Source organism: Anomalospiza imberbis, chromosome 3 (assembly GCF_031753505.1).
Source record: "Anomalospiza imberbis isolate Cuckoo-Finch-1a 21T00152 chromosome 3, ASM3175350v1, whole genome shotgun sequence".
Classification (NCBI taxonomy): Eukaryota; Metazoa; Chordata; class Aves; order Passeriformes; family Viduidae; genus Anomalospiza; species Anomalospiza imberbis.
The window spans coordinates 27,217,902-27,241,850 of record NC_089683.1 but is presented as its reverse complement, the minus strand read 5'-3'; the positions used below and the strand labels follow the sequence as shown (position 1 = coordinate 27,241,850).

Sequence of the window (23,949 nt, the reverse complement as noted above, 5' to 3'; positions counted from 1 at the left end):
GTTTTATCTGGAAGACCAAGTAAGCTGTCTGAGTCTGACACAAACATCCTCATCACTACCACTAAAACAAAGCAAAGGCTGACAGATAAGACACTTCTCTGAGGGAGAGTGGTACCAGGTGACCAGACCTCATCTCTGAGGAGGTTTATTTGCATGTCAGAGATCTCATTGTGAGGAAGAGATTACCAAATCTGGCTGATTAGCAGAGCTTTCTTGCTTTTACTGCTTGTCCATGACAGCACCAATAACAATGCCAGCAGATACCCAGAGAATATCAAAAGTGACTAGGGGACTCCAGCAGCAGGGGCAGAAACTGTGGGGGCCCAGATAGAGTTTTCCCAGCACTGCTGATAAGAAGATAAGCATCCCGGGGGTTGACATCTGATTAATGCCACAGGCAAAACTTCATTGATACATCACTCAAGTAGATCACATAGAGTGGAATGGCAGCCATTTAAAGAAATATTGTGGTGGACATCTTCTACAGATAGCTTGATCAAGAAAAGTTTATGAAGTCATCTTTAGGAAACTAGAAAAAATACTTTGGAATATTAGTTCTCCTTGGGATATGACGACACTGACTTCTGCTGAAAAGACAACATGGAAAGACAAAAATAATTGATCATGTTGACAATTTTTTTAAGCAATTGCAGAGTGAGAAAACTGGGGGAGATATTTATCTATATTCTAGATTTGTGAATAAGCAAGGGGAAGTTTGGGATGTAGAGGTAGGAAACAACTCTGGCAATAATGTCAGCGAGATGATAGAGTTCATAATCTTAAGAGAAATGCAAAATTCAAGTAGCACAGTAATCATTCCAAACTCCAGTGAGCTGGTTTTCATTAGCTCAGAAATCTGTTTGGCAAGCTCCCATTAGATATTGCACTGATTGCACTGAAGGGAAAAAGGATTTGTCTTGAGCCCACTGATTCATCTTAAAAGACTGTTTCCTCAAAGTACAGTTCTTTCCAATGTGCAGGAACTCAAGTAGGTGTGGCTCAAAAACAGATAAATGGACTCTTGAATGAGCATAAAGAGAAAAGGAAGTGCACAGAAGGTAGATGCAAAGGTAAAGCTGCCTCCCCAGGTAAAGAAAATTAACTATTACATTACTAGATCATCTGACAGTTCCATTTAGGATTGTGAGCCATGTGTTAAGCTTATTTGTGTTATTCCACTTTAGGAATCGGCAGGGTTTTCACTCATGTCAAGCTGTTGTAATATAAATACAGACACTTCAGGGCAAAATCTCAATGAGCCATATGGCTTCTTTTGCTGTGCAATTTCATGAATTCTAGATCTGAAAATGATGCCTGTCTTTAGCAGGATCATCCTGCATCAGAGAGATCAGAAGCATAAAGACAGGGAACAACTTGTGTTGTTTTTTCCTCTTTTGTCAGCATCATTATTACTGGGGTCAAAGGGTTGTTGGATTTTTTAACCTCAGTTCTGTTCCTACCTGTTGTAGTTGTTATTAAAAGCGTTTAGAATTCAGCCCTTAAATGAGCATCTTACAGTAAGCAGTCAGCTCACCTACAATCCTGCTGACATTTTGGACAGTTTGTTTCATTATTATGAAAGCTCCTGGCAGGAGCTGCCAGGCTGTGGGGGGTCTGCTCTGACACAGGGCAGAAGTGTCAGGGTCAAAGAGCTGTCATGGACTAACCACAGCTCCCATTCCCCATCCCCCTGTGCTATTCATGGGTAAGGAGGAGGTAGCGGAGTCTGAATTGAAGGAGTGAGGTTGAGTCTGGGAAGAAAAGAGGGATGGAGAAAGGTGGTTTTATCTTTGTGTTTGTTTTTTACAATCCTGTGCTATTTTTAAGTGGCAGTTAATTCAATCAGTTTTCCTCAAGTTGTTTCTATTTTGTCAATGACAGTAATTTGTAAATGATGCCCCTATTTTTATCATGGTCCTCAAGGTTTTCGCTCTTATTATTTTCTCCTGCCTGTTGAGGGGGAGTGACAGAGTCGCTGCATGGGCATGTCAGCTACCAACCCACTCTAGTGTAACTGTCTGGATTATATCTTCCACATGACTACCCAGGTGTTTTGTCTTGTAGTGTCACACAGCCCAACACTGGATTAAGGTTACAGCCTGTCTGAGGAACAGAGAGCTTTCTGGGACAGGGAAAAACTGCTGCAGAAAGGAATGGCTGGACAACCATAGTGGAGGCAAGGGCACTGGTGAAGTGTGCAGAAGGCTCAGAGCACAGCAAACCCTGGGAAGCTCCACCAGAACGCATGGCATAGACACAGCTTCAGTAGTTATGGAAAAGCTTCAAAGGGATTAGGAGGAGCTTGTGTAGTTTGTTACAGCCTGACAGTCACTAAGCACTGTCCGAAAGAAAGCCTGAAAGAACAGACTTATCACCAGCAGCACTAACTGAAAATGCAGGCAGATATACAAACCTAAACCCATTTGATCTCAGTTGTCTCTGCCATCCTCATTTCCATTATCAGTACTGGAAAACATGAAACAGTTTTGTTATGTTCTAACAAATTAAGGCTCGATTAATAGGACCTTTCAATCTCTTTTTATCTAATTATTGTAAATTAAAGATTTAGATGAGGGCATCTGTGACCCAAGATCCACAATCACAAAGTTCCTTGGATAGTCCAGATACATAATCTGCTATACAAGAGTGTTAGTAAGGAAAAAGTACAATGGGACGGTGCGAGATTTTCTATTGTATGGAATTTTTATAAATAATGGAGGCATTCACTCATGATTAAATAAATACACATTTTCAGTAAAATAATTTGTATTCAGTCACGGATGGTAATCAGAACAATTATACAATGTTACATATATCTAATTCATGTTCACTATTATAGGTTAATGTATGAACGATTCACGTAGTAGTTGTGACAACAGGTTATCAAGGCAAAATAGCAGGAAGCTTCAATCAAAATTAATTTTTCATTTTTAAATACATTCTAAAAAGTTTCATTTTTGAGCTGCTCAAAGCACAAGGGTTAAGAGAAAAGATGGAAGATATACCTATCGAAACCTGTGAGATAGCTATTAGATTTTAAAATTTATTGTATCATATAAAGTAATATAAATAAAATATAAATTGTCCCTTTTTTTAAATGATTTTAAGCAAATAGATGTTTCTTCATGGTAATATACATATATGTACCTCTGAGACCCTCCTACTCGATTTTAGCCAGGGTTATAAAGAAAATAAAGCTCATAATAGACAGCAGCTGCAGGGATATATTCATTAGTTTAACACTGACAGCTTTGCCGTTTTCTTTTCCAGGTTTGAACTGTGAGTTTAGGCCTTGTGAGGCCAGCAATCCCTGTGAGAATGGAGCTGTGTGCATAGAAGAAATGAATTTGGACGTTTTTCCCCTTGGATTCCACTGCCAGTGTGTGAAGGGCTTTGCAGGTCCACGCTGTGAGATCAATGTCAATGAGTGCAGCTCTAACCCTTGCCTCCATGGATACTGCTATGACAGTGAGTTCAGTCTGGTTACTCACTTTAATGTAGGGTAGTCTTTCTCTTGAAGTGTCTGTAGCTGCTGAGCTGCTCTGGGGAGAGCAGTGGATAATTTACTGAAATTTAGCTTGTCTGAAGCTTCACAGCATGTACCAGAAGGATTATTTTTGCCAAAATGCCTCAGCTCCCAACACTGAGGTTTTTGTGTTCAGGGGGTCAGAATTGTAGCTAATGAGAATTTTTCATGAGATTTGTGCTGTCTTCTGGTACCTAAATTAATCAAAAACACCTTACCTTGTGCATTACATGAGAGAATATTCAGGTAATGAAAAAGAGCTCACAGAGCACTTAGGCATTATATGTCATAATTCTAATAAGTCAGAACATTCTGTTTACTTTCAAACTAGTGTAAAAGGGTGTACCTGTTTACCTTCTTGTGTAAATGTGTAACTTACTCTTTCATTGCAAGATGTACTGAAAGGTTTTAGAAGCAACTTGATTACTCTATTATATTCTGTCTGGATTGGCAGGCCAAGTTATGGAGTACTTACTTGAAAGTTTTATAGGGCTCTTACCATCCAACACTTTCTATACTTGTTCAAAAAAAAAAAAAAAAAGTAGCACTAGTAATTTTCAGAGGATCTTAAAATGCTGACTGGAAAGCTGAAAAACATCTGAAGGTCATGTAGTCAACCCTGCATGAAGCTAGACTACTAACAGTGCTAGAACAGGTCAGTCAGGGATTTTTCTAGCTGAATTTTGAAAGCCTTTAAAGAGGGACAGAAATTTCACAAACTCTTTGGGACAGTGTATTCCACTGATTAACTACTCTGGCAATTCTCACACTCTTCCAGTCCCATCCAAATCTCCTGAGCTGTAACTTTTGGCCATTGCCTCATAGTACCTCCTAGCACTACTAAGGGTTCTGTCATTTGTGCAAGTATCCTTGAAGTTATTGTTAAATAGCCCTCTCACTATGAACACTTCCCTAAAGGTCTAATACAAAGAAAGCCTGCTCAACTTCTCCTCATAGGGTCCACACTTTAACCACTGAGTAACCTTGTTTGTCTTCTTCTACATCTCTCTCCTGTTTCTCCACATCCTTTGTCAAAAAAGAATGATGATTTAAGAACTTCCATTAAATGAATTTTTTTTTAGAAAAATTTGCAGAAAAACTAATCAGCCTACTGATTTCAGATGAGATCTTAAAGAACTGAGCCTAAATTACTAAAGACATCATTGACTAAAACTCTCCTGGTTAAAATAAAAATAAAAATTGGTTTCAATAAAATATATTAAAAAATCTGTCTTTCCTTATCTGGGAATAAGGTGTGTGACTTCATCTTCTATCTAGCAAAGACTATTTCCTATTACATTTACAGATGTTTTCTATGTGGTCTACATTGGTTTAGAGATATTTTCGAAATGGAATTCAGATGAGCTGTATTAAAGTTTGTCATGCTGACAAAGTGCCAGTTTTTGGGGGAACAGCTTGTCCTTGTGGTGCCTCTGGCTTGAGTTTTATCATGCGGACATTTGAGCTCCTCTACCCCATGCACACTGGCTGCAGAAAGCTGGAATCCTAAGGAAGCTGTGAAGCTTTTAGCATATGAATAATGCTCCTGTGCTGAAGGACTTAAAGCATTTAATGAATACAGTAGCAGCTGTGTGTACAGACACGATGGCAGAATAGATTCTGTGGTAAATCTCAGGGATAATGAAGAGCCCAGGGACTCCTTTGAGGTTAAAATAAATGCAGACTGCAACAAGTGTGATTCCTTCTGTCATGAACTCCATATATGGATGGAGCACTCTAAGGATTCCTTGCCATTTGGATTACTAATTATGAAAAAGAGACAAGTTTCTTATGATTATCTGTCCTTATCTTGTTAAGAAATACATCATAGAAAAATTCAACTCAAATATGTTTTCTCTTAATGTAATGGTATGAGGCATTCCTTACAACAGAAATAACAATAAAAGCAACCAATAAACCATAGTTTAACTGCCATATTTTATTTTGATATCATTTTAAAGGTAGAATCGTATGTATTTTGTGATTATTTTGTGATAGAAAATTACTCATTACATATAACATCACTTTTTAACTCATTGATTTATAATTCTTGAATCTAAATATTTAAGTACATGGATCTGCTTTCATATTTAAAAGGTGTTTTGAGACCACATTTAATTTATTCCAATTCTTTTAACATGTCCACACCATTTAAGTAAATCTGGTCTTAATCTTTTCCAGATAGTATTCATACCTGGAACTTAGTAAATTTACTACATTCAGTTGTTATGACTGTTAGTACTAAAGTATGATCTCTGTTGCAGTTGTCGATGGCTTCTATTGCTTGTGCAACCCAGGATATGCAGGATTGAAATGTGACCAAGACATTGATGACTGCATAGTCAATGCTTGTGAACACAATTCTACATGTGTTGATCTACATCTGGTTAGTAGCAATTTTTTTTTTTTAATTAAAATGGTTGTTGTTATCATTCTAAAATCTAAAGCAATATTTTTCTGAGTTCTAAACCTCCTCTTGATCCATACATCCACATATCAAGGGCTTTATAATCATACTTTCCAGACACTGGTATTTTTGTTTATTTGTGATTTTATAGGCAGTGGGAAAGAGGAATGTTTTTATCATTTAAAAGCAGTTACTAGGTCAATGTGGTTATACAGGGAATTCAAAAGGTGCAGAAAATTTTCTACTAGCTGTGTTTATGACTTCATTATAAGTGACAGGAATACTCATTTACACCAAATGCACTGGCTTCAAAGGGACTTAAAAAGTATCTTACACAAGAAAACTGATTTACTTCAAGTACTTCAGCATTTATTTTCAAAATTCCTCAGATATATTAGTTTCGGAGTTATAAAGTGTGTTAAAAATAACATGTCTTAGAAATAAAATCATTCTATCACCTGATTCCTCCATGAGAGGAAAGAAGACAGAGATTCACATGGTGTAAACTTCAACACCAGAGGTGGCCCATGTTCTCTGTCACTCCTTCCAGAAATCTGTCAAGAAGTAATTTGTTTTCATCATCCTCAACAGAGACACTAAGATCATACACTAAGAATATTTTCCTTAAGAAACATTCAGGCTGTCAGAGAAATTACCAGTTAAAAAAAAAAAAAAATTGGACAGCTTTTTCTTTCTTATTCTAGTTTCTACCAGCACATTTGTGAGAATACTAAACTGATAAATGTAGAATTCAAATTATACTATGAAGCTTAAATGTAGGTGACTATATGGAATGAACTAAACATCTAAGCACCAACCAAGGATCATTGATGATGTAGGCAGCACAATCCACAGTTCAGCTGCCCACCATTTGAATCTTCACTTTGGGAGAACCGAACAACCCTGTAGGTACTACTGACTGCTGCATTATAGCTGAAAGTGTTTGCAGTTTCAGGAGCCCTGAAGTGTATGAGAGGTGTGGGTTTCAGGGGTTTTCCTTGCTTAGTTACTTTGGCTGATTTGCTTTTTTTGTGGTTGTTTGTTTGTTTTTGCTTGTTTGCTTTTCTTAGTACATGCATAAAGAAACTGCTTTTTTTTTCTGACAGTTCCTGAGGGTAACCTGTAATTGTCACTATTTCCTAAACTTGAACCAAACTTAGCTGCATAAAAAGAATTTTCTCAAATTCTGTAATTTCCATAACTGTTTATTCTTTTCACAGTTAAAACACTTTATATATCATACAATATTTTGGAGGGTTTTTTTTAACATATTTCAAGAACTAGTCAACACCTTGGACAAAATCAAGTGCTTGGTATGGAGACCACAGTTTGTGACACTTTTGTTAATTGTCTTTGGATGATATTGTAAATGCATATTTTTCTACCACTAGACTGCAATTAATATTTCAAGATCTCATAGTGAACATATATTGCCATCTTAAAGTTATGATAGAGAGCATTCTACAAAATAAATTTTATGCCTCCAATTCATGTGCTGTCTTACTCTCTTAGGAGAGTGTGTTGCATATGTTGACTTAACAGGTACTATTCCTAACTGCAGCTGATCCTTTAATTGAGACTGACAAAATGGAGTTTTATATGCAGTTTAAACAACATTCTTCCCAAAAAAGCAAGGTGCCAGAAATGGAGAAAAATACGGATTTTTAATAAAATTAATCTATTTTACCCCTTGAGAATTTTGGCCATGCTTCACCAAATGAATTGAAATATTGATCCAGGAAAATTTAATAATTTGGGCAAAATTCAGCATGACAAAGAATAGTAGTTTACTGCAGTTTCAAACACTGTTTTAATTTTTTCTTCACATGTCTTTCATCCATTTTTTTCCTTGATTTATTTGTATTTATTTTTGTTCTGTAGTGCCTATATATTTCTCATCTTGTATGTCTCAGACCTTTACAATTTTGTTTCAAATGGAGCACAGCACAGCAAATCAGTGAGATCCATTCAAACTACTGTTTCTGAGAAAGCATGACATTCAAAGCATCAATGTGGATACAGTTAGTATCTACAGAAAATTAATGCTGTAGAAACCTAATGGCAAGGTGTCATATTAAACTCTGTGTTTGATCCTTTTAATGCTTTTTCAAAAGTTTTCACCTATGTTGTCAATATTACAGCAATCATTTATGTGAAAGGATTCATTTTGATGTTGGCTAATACACATTCAAAATCTTCAGCGTTTCTTTTTTCATTACAGGATTGTTCTTTGGCATTTTTAAGAGCAACAAAATTTCACTTTCAACCCTCTTCCCCCCCACCCCTCCAACCAGAATGGGTTTTGCTAAGCAGAAAAGTTATTTTGAAAATAAATTGGGAATTTCTGGTATTATTTTGCTATAGTAATAAAAATTCATTTCTATTCAATTCTCCTTCTCTATTCTTCTCCAGAGTATATTTACTTAAACTAACATTTTTTATATATGTTTCTGAAATAACTTTCATGTGGATCATCTTTTAAGTCAAGTCTAAAACAGGACCTAAAAGACTTGTTCACTAAGTGATTGCATTATTCAGTTTATATGTGACTATATTATTTCACATACTATGTCCTTCTTATTTTATTCATTATCAAAGTGTACCAAAATTTTTCCAAATCATATTATCTGTTTATACATCAAGATTCCTCAGTGATCAACACAAAGAGGATTAATTAATTAATATATATTCATAAAAATGGAAGAAGACTCATCCCTTCTTCTTCAGCAGCTGTAAAAGAGCAGATAATGAATTAACAATCCCCTAGAAAATTATTTTTTAACAATACAGGCTCTCTTCATCCTCCTCTAAAAGGTAAAAACCTGGAGGATAGGAAATAAGTGAAGCATAATAAAGGAAGATTTAAAAACAGATGGTGATCTCAGGAGTTTCATAATTTATGCATCAAATACCCTTTTCTTTCAAAGTTATATTACAGCAGCCTGATTATACAAGTCAAGGACCAAAGATCTGAATGTGAGAAAGAATTCCAATATATGCTCTAATTGCAACACATATTTCACAGATTTTACCTAGGCTCTCCCAGTAGGGGATGGCATTAAACAATTGTGGGATGAATCACAGAATAATTTACTTTTAAAAAGATCTTCAAGATCATGGACTCCAACTGCAAGCCTAACCCTGCCAAGTTCATCACTCAGCCATGTCCCTGAATGCCAGACGTACACACCTAGTAAATACATTGAGGCATGGTGACTAAATCTCTTCCCTAGGCAGCCTGCTGTAATGCTTGACACCATTTTAATGAACATATTTTTCCTAATATCCAGTCTAAACCTTCTCTGGTGGGAGATCAGAATAAGTGAAATACGAAGTTTAATCGCACAACTACATCAGCATAAGGAGATTCTGATTTTCTACTGCATCTGAAAATTCCAGTTCTCCAGGAGCTATATGCCAGCAAGTTATTATATGACAGCACAAGCCACTGTCAGTCATATTAGACCCTCTGGTGGCTTAGGAATAATTAATCAGCTACCCTTAGGCTAATAAAAGGTTCATTCTGCAGTCCAGCAGCTCAAATACCTTTGATGCATTTTTTCAAGGTAAGGATGAATTACCATTGTCAGAATGAAACTTGCAATATGTATCCTTCATTTTTATAATATAAAGCCTTGAAATTAGATAACAATGTTATCCAAGCAATGCATCAGAAAGAACAGGCACAAGAAATGCCACTCATGAGAGGTTGATTCATCTGTCAGCTAAGGACTACACAGCCACTTACTCACTCTGTCCTTTCTATGGGGTGTTGAAGACAATAGAAAAATAGTAAGCAGAAGAAAACTAGTGGGTTGAGATAGTTTAAAAAGCAAAGGAAAGGGGAGGAAGAATAAAACAAATCACATGATTCAAAGGCAATTGCTTACACCTTCCACGTGAACACTGATGTCAAGCCAGCATTTGCATAATGGCTACCTTATGGTAGAGTTTCACCAGAGTAATTTGCAAATTCTTCTTTTAAAAGTTAAAATATTAAATTCAAAGTATTGTTGGGGGACAATACACAAAAATATGTTGTCCCTAATGATTTATATAAGATCAGATCATGTAGATAGTCTGTCTAACATAAAAGATTATTTTGGGGTATTTGCATTTTAAAAAGAAGAAAAGAAAATAATATCTTCACAATCACTCTGAATTCAGTTTTTGCTTGTGTTGTTCTGTATGTCAAATTATAATGCAAATCCTGTCACTTTAGTGTATGTGGAGATCCATGCAGAAAATTATAATAGATATTTCTTTCAGAGCTTTATTTCTGGAAGCTATTATTTCTCTGTACTTACCACATAGTAAAAAAATAAACTGTAGGCAAAGTTATAGTTGTGTGATAGTGCTTGTATTGCAGTCCCACGTCCTTCTTGTGGTTAACTCTCTATACTTTTGATTTTAAAGGCAATTATTTCTCTTTCAGTAACATTTAATGTGATGGAAATGAGTTTCCAATAAAACAATGGACAATAATGCTAATTCAAACTAGAAGAAGAAATATTTTCTTGTTTGATTTCTGTTTTTAAATTGGTGAGAGGGGAAAAAAAATACATATAACAAAGTGACATCATGTAATTCAGGTCTTTCAGGAATTTATAATCTGGGTTGTATGGAAGGCTTATGTTAAAGGTGGAGAAAGAGATTATTACTAATTTTTTTGTTTTAGAACAAAAAGAATAGACTTGACAGATAGTTTAAATTTCAAGAACAAGTAGGTTAGCTCATTGCATAAATTTTGAAAAAGATGTGAAATGAACTCTGGCATTGAGGACTAAAGTACATAGTAGCTAACTGTTAACAGCTTAAGTTACCCAAAAGTAAATTTGTCAGGTCTTTGGACTAACCTAAAACAATTTCCTAGATTGGTATACTGAACTTAAGTTCCTTGTGAAACAGAATTTTTTGTACTTTATGCTAAATAGAGAAAAGAATAAGAATGCTCTCTAAAACCTTTAACTTGTTTTAAAACATTGAGAAGCACTCAAAATGCTTCAGGAGGATCATCTTCCTAGGTGATGAGAGCAGGTGATCTGACATTTGAAACAAAATAAAAGGCTAGAAATGTCTGCATCAATGAAGTTTGTAGATTTCTGTGGGAGTAGAAATTCTCTAAGCTTTAAATAAAGCAAACAAGTACTGCCAATGAGGTTGGTCTGAAACCTCAACTTAACTAAAAGTCAGACCACATACTATGAATGGTGTCCAGTGTACATAACAAATGACAAGCTCTTAATGGTTCCCAGGGCAAATAAATTCAAGTTGACTTCTATGTGACTTAAACTTATGCATTGACCTCATTGAGAGTACCCATGTGGTAAAACTATGAATACGGGACAAGTTTCAAATTGCCAATTACACGTCGTAGAGAAGAGTTATACAGCATCTTTAGTTCACCCAAAAAACTAGCAACTGCAGCAGTACTTCTGCAATATTTTGCTGCTGATACAACTCACTGTGCTGCCCTGAAGATTTGACTTACCATCCCTGAAATATTTCATCTTCCATTTATATTTAGCTAAAAAATAAAAAAAAGGAACAGCGTCTTCATAGTCCTTGAATAAAAGTTTTTTTCAAGATCTATTGAAATGCCTCCCTCCTCTGCCTTGTGCTATAGTGAATATAACAGTAAAAAGACTGAAAACTTAGTCATTATTGGGTGTACTCCTTTATGCTCTAATAAGTGCAGTTGAGTCAGAGACATTGAAATACACAAAATTAACAATTGATTTACTGACTTAGGATAATGTCCTTGGTATTGATCTGTGGTATTATACATTACCTGGATAGAATGATTATGATATTTATGCTTTACTCATCTAATTGAAAGATGATTTTGGCAAACAAGTATAATATTTCCATTTATTTGTTTTATTTATTGCATTATTTTGACATGTTTTAATTTTATGTTCTTTTTGAAAGAAGATGCAGATATACATAAAAATTTGTAACTTCAACCAACAATACCACTAAATACCACAGAAGTGAAAGCCTTCTATTATCTTTTTCATAAACTGAATTTTAAATACTCTACAGAATGAATAAAACTGTCACAGAGTGGAGGAAATGGAGATGAAGAGGAAGTTAAAGATTGGCTTTCCAATGAGACTTGTGAACAGAAGGCAAATCAATGTGGTAAAGATACAGGAAGGTAGTCCCAGATGGTGCGCTTTAAGTTTTGCCCACATTGAGGAGGCTGGACAGACAAAATCAGTGACAGCAGGGAAAGAAGTGAAGAACTTCACAACATAAGGAAGAAGCTGGAGAATTGTGGCCTACTTGTGGGACGCATAACCCTAAATTTGATTTGTGCACTCTATAGAGACTAACATTATGCTTGAGGTGGGAAATGAAGAGTTTGTACCTTTGAAGGCATTAAAAGACTGGCAGTAGTACTACAGAGACTTGGAACTACAAAAATGTCATTGATTCATAAGGAAGGGAATTCTAAAAAGGGACATTTAGCTGCAGAGAATTATGTAATGGCATGTACTTAGCAGACTTAAAGAGCAGAAGGTCATGGAAAGCTATGGGTCCACAATAAAATTATTCTGAAACAAATTAAATAGTGAAATCCACAGGTGCTCAGTCACTGTCTGAAAGCTTCCCACATATATGTCCTTGCTATGCAACACACAATAATTAACTGGAAGAATTAATTAAATATAAAATAAATTCTCCATATAGCAGGAAGGGTGTTTTCTTTTGCTTAAAGTATATGAAATAGTTTTGCATCTGGTTGCTTTTCTAGAGAAAATGTGAACATTGCTCCCACTCCATCAATTATGAATTACAGTATGGTGTGTCTTTAACAGCAAAATAAGTTGTGCAGGAATAAAGAACAGTCTCTTATTTCTGTTTTTATTTTTTAAAAAGTGAAACAAATCACATAAAACATGTACAATTGACAAGTTATGTATTAATGTTTGTCATCCAAAGACTAGGAGGTCATTTTCTGGTTTCATTAGGTCTCTTTAGCTGCTAACCTCTTCAGGCTTGGGAAAATTATGTAGCACTTGGAAAGGAAAATAGCCCAGAGAAAGACTTGTTATCCCATTTCTTTTAGTTATTTTAGAGTTCTCCAATCTGTCCTCCTTTAGATTTTAATATTCTGTTCCAAGGATTCTGACTAAAATTTTTTTACTGTGAGTGTGATGAGTCACAGGAACAGCTTGCTCAGAGAAGCTATGGATGCCCCATCCCTGGAAACAACCTGATCTAGTGGAAGGTGACCCTGCCCAGGGTCCATATCTTGCAGTAATATTTATTCATTTGTTATCATTTTACCCCTATCCTTTTTCGCTTATGACAATGGAAAAGAGGGAGCTGAAGAACACCTGACAATTTACCAGGTCTTGTACTACTAGGCACTGAGTTACGTGTTGTAAGAGTCAGTTGTTCTTGTTTCTGTTGCTTAGCTATCCTCTTTCAGAGAAAAAAAAAAGCCAAATTATATTAAAGATATACAGTGTTTGTATAGAATCTGTTTTATTTGCATAACATAAAATTCTGAAATATGCTGAGATATTTCCCAGAAAAATTAATTTCCAAGATTATTCTAATAGTTCATCCTTTTACAAGAGAATTGACTCTGAAAGCACTGGGAAAACATTTCATTCATTTAGTGAGTAATCATATTAATTGATTTCTGCAGGTCTATTATAGAATTGTGAAAATGCAAGATTATGCCAGATGTGGTTGGACTGAAATCAAAACCCTTGACCAAAGTTTCCTTTCAAAATAATCATGATAGACTTTGAATATTTCCTCATTACTCTCTTACATTACTTCAAGTCCTGCCTTGAAACACAATTTGTAAGGTCTATTGAAGCCCTAAGCCGGGACACGCCTGTACATAGACCTGTCAGAACTAGTGGTTAACTAGAAGCTTTCTGAAGCAGTAATAACATATGCATTTTCTTCCTTGAGACATGATGCCAAGACTTTAAAATAGTTAGGCATCTTCATCACCTTATGATCTGTTATAAAAAAAGCTTACTTGGAGTTCTCCACGAACATTTTTAATTATTCATGAAATTTTTATGCTAAGGCAAAGGCTTGATATATTGCATAAATGCTTTACTATGTTTGTTTCAGTACAGCTTTAATACTAGCCAGCACCCCCTGAATGTCTCAATAAAATGTATTTCCATCCAGATTAATTCTGTTCTAGTCAGACACTGTATCCTTCATATTTCGATCTAGTACTCTTTTTGAGCTTAATTTGTACAGAAATATGTCTCTGTTTGTAGGCAAAGCAGATTATTTGAAGCAAAAGCTGCACCACATTAATGTAGACTCAGTTTCTTAATAAATATCTATAATATAGTCTGAAGTATAAATACCACTGCAATTTCCCTGAGAAAAATTTTGAGTTTCATATTTGGTTTTCATTCATTCACACATGCTCAGTGGAACCATTGAGTGTCTGGAGAACAAGAATGACTGAGATACAGAGGTCACATGAAATAATTCTTTGCATTCCACCATGTTTTCTGTCATTTTTTTTTCTTATTTTTTTCTAACTGAGGAAATGCCAATTAATGCAACAATTTTTATTCAGGAATTGCTAGACCTTCTGTAGTGGGAATAATAAAAAAGCAAACAAACAACCAAACCCAAAAACAAACCATGAAAAAAGTATAAGAGAATTTCATCAGAACTCCCCCTGAGGTGAAACCAAGAAGCAACAAAATATAAAAAGAATTTATGAATTTCATTATATATTTTTATTTAATGAATATGCAGAACAGGTTCACTGTCCTTGTAGCAGATGAGGGACTGGGAGTTATGCCAAAAAAGTGTCCAAACCAGCTTAGCCTGAAGCACTCAGCAGCACAACAAAGAACAGCAAGTAGCAGTATGGGGGGACTCCATGCTGGGCATGAAGGCCCCTATCTGCCAATACTACCTGTCGTTCAAATAGGATTGCTGCTTTCCAAGGGCTTGGATTTAGGATGCCATGGTGAGACTAACAAGACTTGTCTAGCCCTGGGACTATCATCTCTTGCTGCTCTTCCATGTCGGTACTAATGATATGGCCAGAGCATACCTGGAACACACCACAGGTGACTCCATGTCTCCAGAAGCATGGTAAAGGACATGGGTGCTCCAATGTTTTTCTCGACAATCCTGACAATGAGAGGAAGTGCTTGAGAGAGTGTGGATAAATCCTGTTGGTCAACAACTGCTTACATAACTGGCATTGATAACAGAGTTTCATTTTTCAGGACCATGGGACCTTACCACAGGATTGAGGCTAGGAAGATGTGGGATTGAGTTGATCAAAAGGGATTTAGAGAGACCTGCTAATAAACACATTAGGACTGCAGGGGGCCCACTTCTCTCTATACACAAAAATAAGGACGTGCCAAGAGGACAGAGTCATGAAGAAAACTATCACACTTTTTCTCAGAAATTAGTCCGACTGTGTGCCCATCAAAGGTGCCAGTACATTAATCCTGCAGCACCCCAGCAACTAAAGAAGACAGAGACAGACTTCTCAGTCCACAGTGGTCCCCCAAAAAAGAGGCAAAGGCCACAAAATTAAATAATGCCAGGTCCATTAAAATGTAAATAAAATATTTTTTACTATAAAGGTAACTGAAATAGGTTGCCTGGAAGTGAGGTATTCATCCTTGGATTTATCAAAACTCAACTAGATGAGGTTCTGAGCAGCCTGTAATAGCTGACCCTGCTGTAAACAAGGCAAAGGAACAGGGGAACTGGACAATCTCCAGAGGTCCCTCCCAGCGTCTACCTATGTATGATTTTCCAATACAGAAACTTGATACTTCCATCTCATCAAAACACCTACAGTTTAATGTATACCTTTCAAAACAGTGATATAAATCTTAATGGGAATGGTTTACAGATATTAAAGAAAAAATAGAGTCCTAGAATTGCATTGCAGAAATATTATACCTATATAAATTATTGAGAATTGATAAAAAGGTGGTTCACACTTTTTGAAATCACCTAGGTGGAGAAAATTGTGTCAGCAGAAAGTGGTACTAAAATATCTCCATTAGAAAATGCAACAGTAGTTCATTTAACGACTGTTTGACTTGAGCGCAAATGAGTATACAAGGATAGGAAGCTCAAGTGCTTTGGATACAATCTTAGAGTAAAAACATTTAAGATTGACTTGTGTGAGGATAGAATCAGACTTTTAGTTACTGGTGACCAGATTATATGTGATTTAAGGTCACATTTCTATGCTTTTCTTATTTAAATAAAAAATGTTCTGTAAATGGATCTGTAAATTTATTTATGTAGGTACTTCACTGAAAGCGTGAAATAGTCACAGTGGGGACATTCTGTGTAAACATAGTATGTGTTAATCAGAGCTCAAGGCATCAGAAATCCAAACCCATTTCAAATTCCAAAATTTAAAAAGAAAAAATTCTGTCTTTTTCACTTATATCTTATAGTATACCTCAATTCAGGGTAATACTATGTTAGCAAACAACACAGATAATCCCAGAGTGAAAAAATGGGTATTGAGACCTGGCTGCAAATGATATACTTGTTTGGAGGGAGAAGATTGCTATTTTCTGGACTTATGGAGAGCATTAGATGGTCACATTTTCTGTTTAAGTTTCTTTCAATAGTGATTGGATTTGTGTGCACTGAGACCAGTATATGACAAAGCACAGTTAACTGAGGACGAATGAGAAATTCATGTCCAAAGCCTAGTCCTTGGGTAAACTAAAACACTAATGAGTCGGAACCATAAGACCGTGACAACAAGAAGCATATGAACACAAGGTTGGTTTTAAATTTCATTGGCCAGTAGATTCATAAAGGAAAAGTCTTCTGAAACAGCAGTTTGTCATCTCAGTATGGACAACAGCTTGGAAATCTCTGGCTTTAAGTCTGTCCCTCATTAGTCAGCTGAGAAACTCAAATTAAGTGTAAATGTACTGATTGCCTATAAATGTTGTCCATATGTTTGTCTGGTTTTGTGCCCACTGGAAAATCAGTGATCCATTTAACACAGCCAAACAAAATGTGCCAAGTGATTGAACGAGTTTAACTCTTACTGGTGCAAAACAGTGCATGTCATACCACTTCAATGAAACCTAGCATTTGTGCTTTGAAAAAACTCTGCATATTGTTCCAAGCCCTAAAAGATGTCAGAAACTAAATTTAGACTGTTCTTACTGACAATCTGCCTGTTGGCAGAGATATACTATTGAACTGAACTGAGCCATGAAGGAACCAGCTAGTTGTTAGCATTGCCCTGAAAGATACCATAGAAAGTACCATACCATTTTCTGGGAGAGGTGAGTGCCAAGATGCTCTAGGTAACTTCACCACATGATAAGCTTGACTTATATCTCAGTGTAACATCTGTCTTGATGTAGTTTAGTTAGCGATAGGAAATACAAGCCCAGTAAGGAGTTATTTTCAGTTCCTCAATTCTGAGTACTACAAAGATATTTTGTTTCTTGATACATCTTCCTTGAGGTGCTAAGTAGTGTTCAAGAACCTTGCTCAAAAGCTATCAGAGATATAGAAACAATGAAGAAAAAAGAAAGAAAGAAAAAGACCATTGGTGGAGGATTGCAAACGTTTTCAACTGGTCTGGCTTGTTTCAGTTTATGAGTGCTTAGGCTATATCTGAAATATCCTTTGAAACAAATATCAGCACAGATTTTGTAGAAGAATTTTTGCATCTGCAAAACATAGCAATTTCTCATGTAAGATTAATGTTATGATTTCTGATTTAAATGTTTGCAAACTCTAATAAAATATATGCAGTATTTTTAAAAATAAGTTCAGAAATATCAAACTTCCTCTTAAAATTACCTTAGTCCTAAAATACAAATATAGTGTAAGAGACTGAGTTTCATATATTGAGCTGATTTGGGAAGGGGGGGGTGTTTGGGTTTTTGTTGTTGTTGTTTGTTTGTTTTGTTTAGTTTTGGTTTTATTTTGGGGGCGGTTGTCTTTTTTTAGGAAAAACAATGTATTGTTTTGTACAGCAGAGAAAAACACAATACACTTTTCGATTTACTCTGTTGCCACTTGCTGGTTAGTTATACATCTGGGATGACTGTCACTAAATGATTTCTGAATAAGTCCAAAACTGAAAAGCATCTGCAAGCAAAAGTCCCAGTGCTATAGAGAAAAAAATGCGCATTCTGCATGTGTACTCAGAGGGGAAAGACAGAAAAGGCATATCAAAGAGTCTGGCATTTCATTTTATTACCTAGGCAGCATTCCCAGTCTCCTCTGGCTGTGGACATATGCTTTTTAGTCAGGTTATGATACTTATTTCATGCTTGAGGAATGAACAATAATTGAGACAGGGTTTTTTACATGCTTTAAATATGTCAACTTTATTAATAACTGTAGTTAGGAACATTAGGCCAAGTACACCTTCTCACAGTACCTGCTACCATGTAGAAACTCAGATCTTTCTCCTCAGCCTTCATTATGTACATCTCCCAGCTTTATATTACTTCTGTTGGTTTTGGCTGTATTCCCAGATTGTTTTCCTACCTTCCAGGCTCTCAGTTTTTTCTCCACTAAACCTTTGCCAATTAAAAAATCTTTACTATTTCTATTAGTACCTGAGTGCCTTTCATTAAGAGAGATGAAAAAAATCTTAGGTTTGTTCTATGTAATGTTGAATTGTAAGTGACCAAAGGAAGAGAAAGGAGCTGTGCAAAAGAAACAAGTTTTTAGTGTGATTTTTTTAACAATAAAAACACCCCTTTGCCAAAAAAAGAAAATAAAAAAGAAAAAGAAAAGAAAAAAAGAAAAAAAAAAAGACTGGGGAGAAATTTTAATACTAATCATGGCTTTCAGCCTTATGAAGAGTGAATCAAGAAGTGCACCAAAACCCCACCAGTTTAGGTGGAGTTTCTGGAGTGTCCATTCTCAACTGCTTTGCATGATGGAAATTTTGACTAAATTTAATTTAGACAAAAAAAAAAAAAAAAAAAAAACCTCAAATACATGCATATCAGAAAAAAATGTTCAGAAATTTATTTTAAAACTGAGTAATTAATACACAATAGTTGTTTGATATAATACCAGTTTTGATCCAGTTGAAGTGTATTGAATGTCATGGATGCTAAGAAAACTGAGAATTTTACAGTCTTGGGCTTTTGTTCCCTGTCTTTACTGAATATATCTCCTCCTTACAATAGTTGTCTAAATTTTTTTTAATTGCCTAAATTATTTCACTGCTACTGTCAGATGTATAATTTTTTTTTTTTCTTGTGATGCTGTTGATTCTCAAATCCAAAATTTCCTTCAGTTTCTAAACTGTCAGATAAGCAGAACACACATCAAACACAGCCTTTATTTAATAAAAGTATATCAGAATATCATTACCTCTTTTTGTCTCTAACCTGTAGCTGAGAGAAAAATGCACTGCAGATTTAATTTCTACGTCAAGGTTTAACCCCAGACAGCAATTAAGCGCCAGAGAGCTGCTTGCTCACTCCACATCCTGGTGGGGAGGGGGAAAGAATTGGAGGGCTAAAATAAAGAAAACTTGGAGGCTGAGAAAAGTTTAATGATTGAAATTAAATCATTAGAGAGAGAGATTAAATACAAGGAAGATTTGGAGTCATGTAAATGAAGTCATGTAAATGAAACCAATTGCTCAGCACCAACCGACCAATGCCCAGTGGCCAGCACTACTACCCAAGCAGTAGACCCTTGGCCAGTTTTTCACCAATTTTATATGTTGCGCATGGCATCACAACTGCCCTTTGGTGAATCAGGGTCAGCTGTGTCCTCTTACAGCCTTGTGCCCCCCAGCCTACTTAGTAGCAGGAAAGCATGAGAAGCTGAAAAGTTCTTGACTTAATGTCAGCCCTGCTCAGCAACAACTAAAATGTCATCCACATTATTCTCATCCTAAATGCAAAACACAGCACTGTACCCGTTACTAGAAGAAAATTAACTCTATTCCATCCAAACTAGGACACTTAGGAAACATCCTTCTCCATAAATGTAAAAGTCACAGCAATGCTGACATGGTTATAGCTGAGAAATTGTATATTGGGAATGTCTCCAGGCCATGCTTAGAGTCATAGAATCAGCTATGGTACAAAACACCTCCAAGTTCAAGTCCAACTGTTTTTGCAGCAGTGCCAAGTCCTCTACTAAACCATGTCCCTCAGTGCCACATCTACACAACTTTTAAGTTCCTCCAGGGATGGTGACTCGGCTACTTCCCTGGACAGCCTGTTCCAGAGCTTGATAACCTTTTCCATGATTTTTTTCTCCTGAAATCTCATCAAAAGCTTCCCTAGTGCAACTTGAGGCCATTTCCTCATTTCCTGTCACAGGTAACCTAGGAGAAGACACCCATTCCCACATTGTTAACTGTGCTCTCAGGTAGTTCCAGGGGGTGATAAGGTGCCCCTGAGCCCTTATGTCTCCAAGATAAACAACCGATACTCATGAGAATTGTGCTATAGACCCTTCACCAGCTTCATTACTTAAGTACTTTTTATTATGCTGCAATTTCTTTCTAATGGAATGGTCATTCCAAACATTTTCTTAACTTTTTCTTTTTCCATAAAAATCCCAGTTGCTTCTCATCTTCATGTTTTAGTTGGATTATTCATTATGAATTAAGGGTTTGTATTCTAAATAAGCATCATCCTGTTTGTCTTAGAAAATTGAAACCTCCTTCTTCATCTATTATGGAGTAAAATTTTGGCAGTTAATCCAGAAGAGTGCTTATACTGGCTTTTTCCATATATATCAGTAAACAAATATTCTTTATTCCTGTTCAGAGTATGCATGCTTAATGAATTACTAAAACAGCAAGATGTTCTGGTGCACTTCTTATCAATTACCTTCTGGTGCACTTCTTATCAAGTTATCAATTACCTCATGTTTTCTAGATGTACAGATTTTACAGACCTCTGCTGTGTTTTCTTTCAACATGCACATATTCTGTGAATGAAAAAAGAGCAGGAACAATCCTTGAAATAATTTTTATTTTTAAAGTAACTTCTAATATTCAGTGTTTTAAAGCAGTGATATTTTCTACATTTTCATACACTTTTCAGAAACAACCATTTAATCAGAGATAAATAACTTATTTACATTTGTATTTTAATGATTTTACTACTATACACTTCCTTTTAAAATCAACTGGTTCCAAGAAACTGGTCCATTTTTTTCCCACTAAGTTAGACTTGATATTACACTTTAAAAAATTATATATTAAAGTTTTCAGTTAAAGTTAAGAACAAGGAAAAAACCTACATCCAGAATAGTATTGATTTAATATCAAAAATTAATTTTTTTGCTGTTGCGTCAACTTAGGGTTTTACATTCTTCTGGGCAAAGTGAAATAGTCGAACCTGTAATTTAATGGGATATATAAAAAGTAAAAAGAATTTTCAATGTTGTTTATTTTGAAGACAGGTAAATCTTTGCTTTTTTTGTATCTCAATATCTTGAATAAAATATTTTAGAAAAGTTGTGCTGTACATGCAAAAAGGTCCCCTCTGTCTCATTCTTTCTCTAGTGCTGATTTCCCACCAGAAACTGATGCCTTATGAAGGCTTACCTAGAACAGAGGCTAGAGAGAGTTAAAGAATAAAGTAGGCATTTATTAAAAGGTTACACCGTAGGCAGCACAAGAGCCCAGCCAGGGCTACACCCAAGATGAACCCAAAATGGTCACAAAATGGACGATCAGTCAGAAGGTCTCTCACTTTTTTTAAGTTTTGGTCTATTAGCATATTGGAGTTACTTGGCCAATTATAGCTTTAGGTCATGAAGTCCCATCCTTCTTGTTTTCCTCTCTTCAGTCCACTGTTGTTTATGCTCTTGGGCCTGAAATTTGGATTGGTTGTCCTTGGTCTCCAGTTAGAGAAAGAATTGTCTCTCTGTGAAGAGAGCTTATCATCCCTTAATATGAAGCTCAGAACTACACACTAAAGCAGCACAGAATCTGAAAAATATAAAAGCTAAAATGTAAGGCATTATTTCAAAACATTATTTTGAATTCATAGAGTTACAAACAAGTGGAATGAGTTTGAGCATGTACTTTATACCAAAGTTTTGTAAAAAGAGGACACTGGCATCAGTTATTATGATTGTAAATGGTGAAAAATGTTGGGGTATTCCTGAAAAATAAGTTATTTATTAGAATAACATTTAATGGCCATGTATTCTTTGGATAACTTTTATTTGAGACTGCACTGAAAGAATTAATTTCCTTCTTTATTAAACCACATGGAGTTGTAAATCACAGAATCACAGAAAATGCTGAGTTGAAAGGGATCCACAAGGACCATTGAGTCCAACTCTTGGCATTGCGGAACACCATCCCAAAGAGTCACACCCTGTGCTCAAGAGCATTGTCCAAATATTTCTTGAACTCTGTCAGACTTAGTGCCGTCTCTACTTCCCTGGGGAGCCAGTTCCAGCCTCTCCACTGTATGGGAGAAGAATCTTTTTTCTAATGTCCATCCCAAAACTTCCCTGACACAGCTTCAGGCCATTCCCTCAGGTCCTGTCACTGGTCACCACAGAGAAGAGATCAGTGTTTGCCCCTCCTCTTCCCCTCGTGAGGAAGTCGTAAATGTGATGATGTCTCCTTTCAGTCTCCTCCAGGCTGAACAGATCAAGTGACCTCAGACACACCTCATGAGGCTTCCCCTCAAGGTCCTTCACCACCTTCCTTCCCTTCCTTTGGACACTCTCTAATAGTTTAATATGTGTATGTGTTTTGATTTTCCAGATATTAGCATTTTAAAATTATTTCACATAGAATTGTTTGTACCTCAGGACAAAATAAAAGAGATGACACTGTAGGTGAAAAAAGAAGAGTAGGGATCTTGCATATAAGTCTTGACAAACCATGGTCATGTATTTATCTGCCTGAGATGGCCGGTAGAAAATACCCTGTGGTGATCTACATCCAGTTCTCACAGTGCTCTTGCTGTCTTTTTCTTTCAGCCTGCAAGAAACACATTTCTCCACAGCATTCCTGAATTCTTAATTTAACCCATTAAGAGAAGATTATCAAAATCAGATTTGATAAAGATCTAAAAATGCTAATAAAGATTGTTTAGTCAGAGTTTATGTCCCTTCATGCTCGTTACTCTGAATCTTCTTCAATTTCCTATCTGTCTTGCCTATCCTATTTTTCTAATGCTTTCCCCTATTTAAATCTCTCAGATTCAGTTTATCCCTCCAGGATCCACCACTGTCTCCTCATATTTCTATTAGGTTTGCACTTCAAATCTGGCGTATGTTTTTGTTTTGTTTATTTTTTTTAATCCTGTTGGCTTATAATATCCTTCAGAACCATCCCCTTAGCTGCAATGGCTGCACAAATCCTACCCTTCATCCAGCTCCTCCCAGGACCTGGGTAGAATTCCATGAGTAGAAGAACAGGCTACATCTTTAGTGGTGCAGAGAAGGAGGGAGAAGAGAAGATGAAAGATAGAAGAAGAGAGAAGAGAGATGAGAGAAGAGAGAAGAGGGAAGAGAGAAGAGGGAAGAGAGAGAGGAGAATACAGAGAGGAGAGAAAAAGAAAGAGAGGGTCGGTGGTCTAATAATGACACAAATGCAATCACACCAATAGGAAAAAAAAATAATCCATCACATTTGTATAAAAATTTCAGTCACAAATGATCTTTTTGTGTGACTTATTGATGAGTTGCTGATCCCATCAGTATGTTGATGAAATCCAAAGCATGAAGAAAAGCTCTAACTTTGCACCAGCATCATAAATTGTAATAGTTTTAATAAATAGGGCTAGTGGGTATAGTGTTTGCAATACCATTAAAAGGTGTGAGCCTCCTGAAGTCTTGCAGGCAAGTACCTTCAATATCCAGAAATAGAACTTCATTAAAGTAATAAAAGGGAAACTCCAGGAAGGCCAGAAAAATGCAAATTGCAAAAGATTGCCCTTAATAAGATCAAGCTCTCCCAGGGAGTGGAAATGAGACAGAAAATGTTATAGCTAAGATTAAACATTTTTACAGCCTCACAAGATTAGAATGAAAG

General features: G+C 36.0%; 1 protein-coding gene across 1 annotated transcript in view; it reads left to right on the top strand.

The window, feature by feature from the left end:
- EYS (eyes shut homolog) overlaps positions 1–23,949 on the top strand; it is an 809,794-nt gene that overhangs the window by 326,197 nt on the left and 459,648 nt on the right. Inside the window, exons 20-21 of the mRNA XM_068183727.1 lie at positions 3,271–3,468; positions 5,791–5,912. Of these exons, the coding sequence (XP_068039828.1) occupies positions 3,271–3,468; positions 5,791–5,912 (320 nt within the window). The remainder of the gene's footprint in view (positions 1–3,270; positions 3,469–5,790; positions 5,913–23,949) is intronic.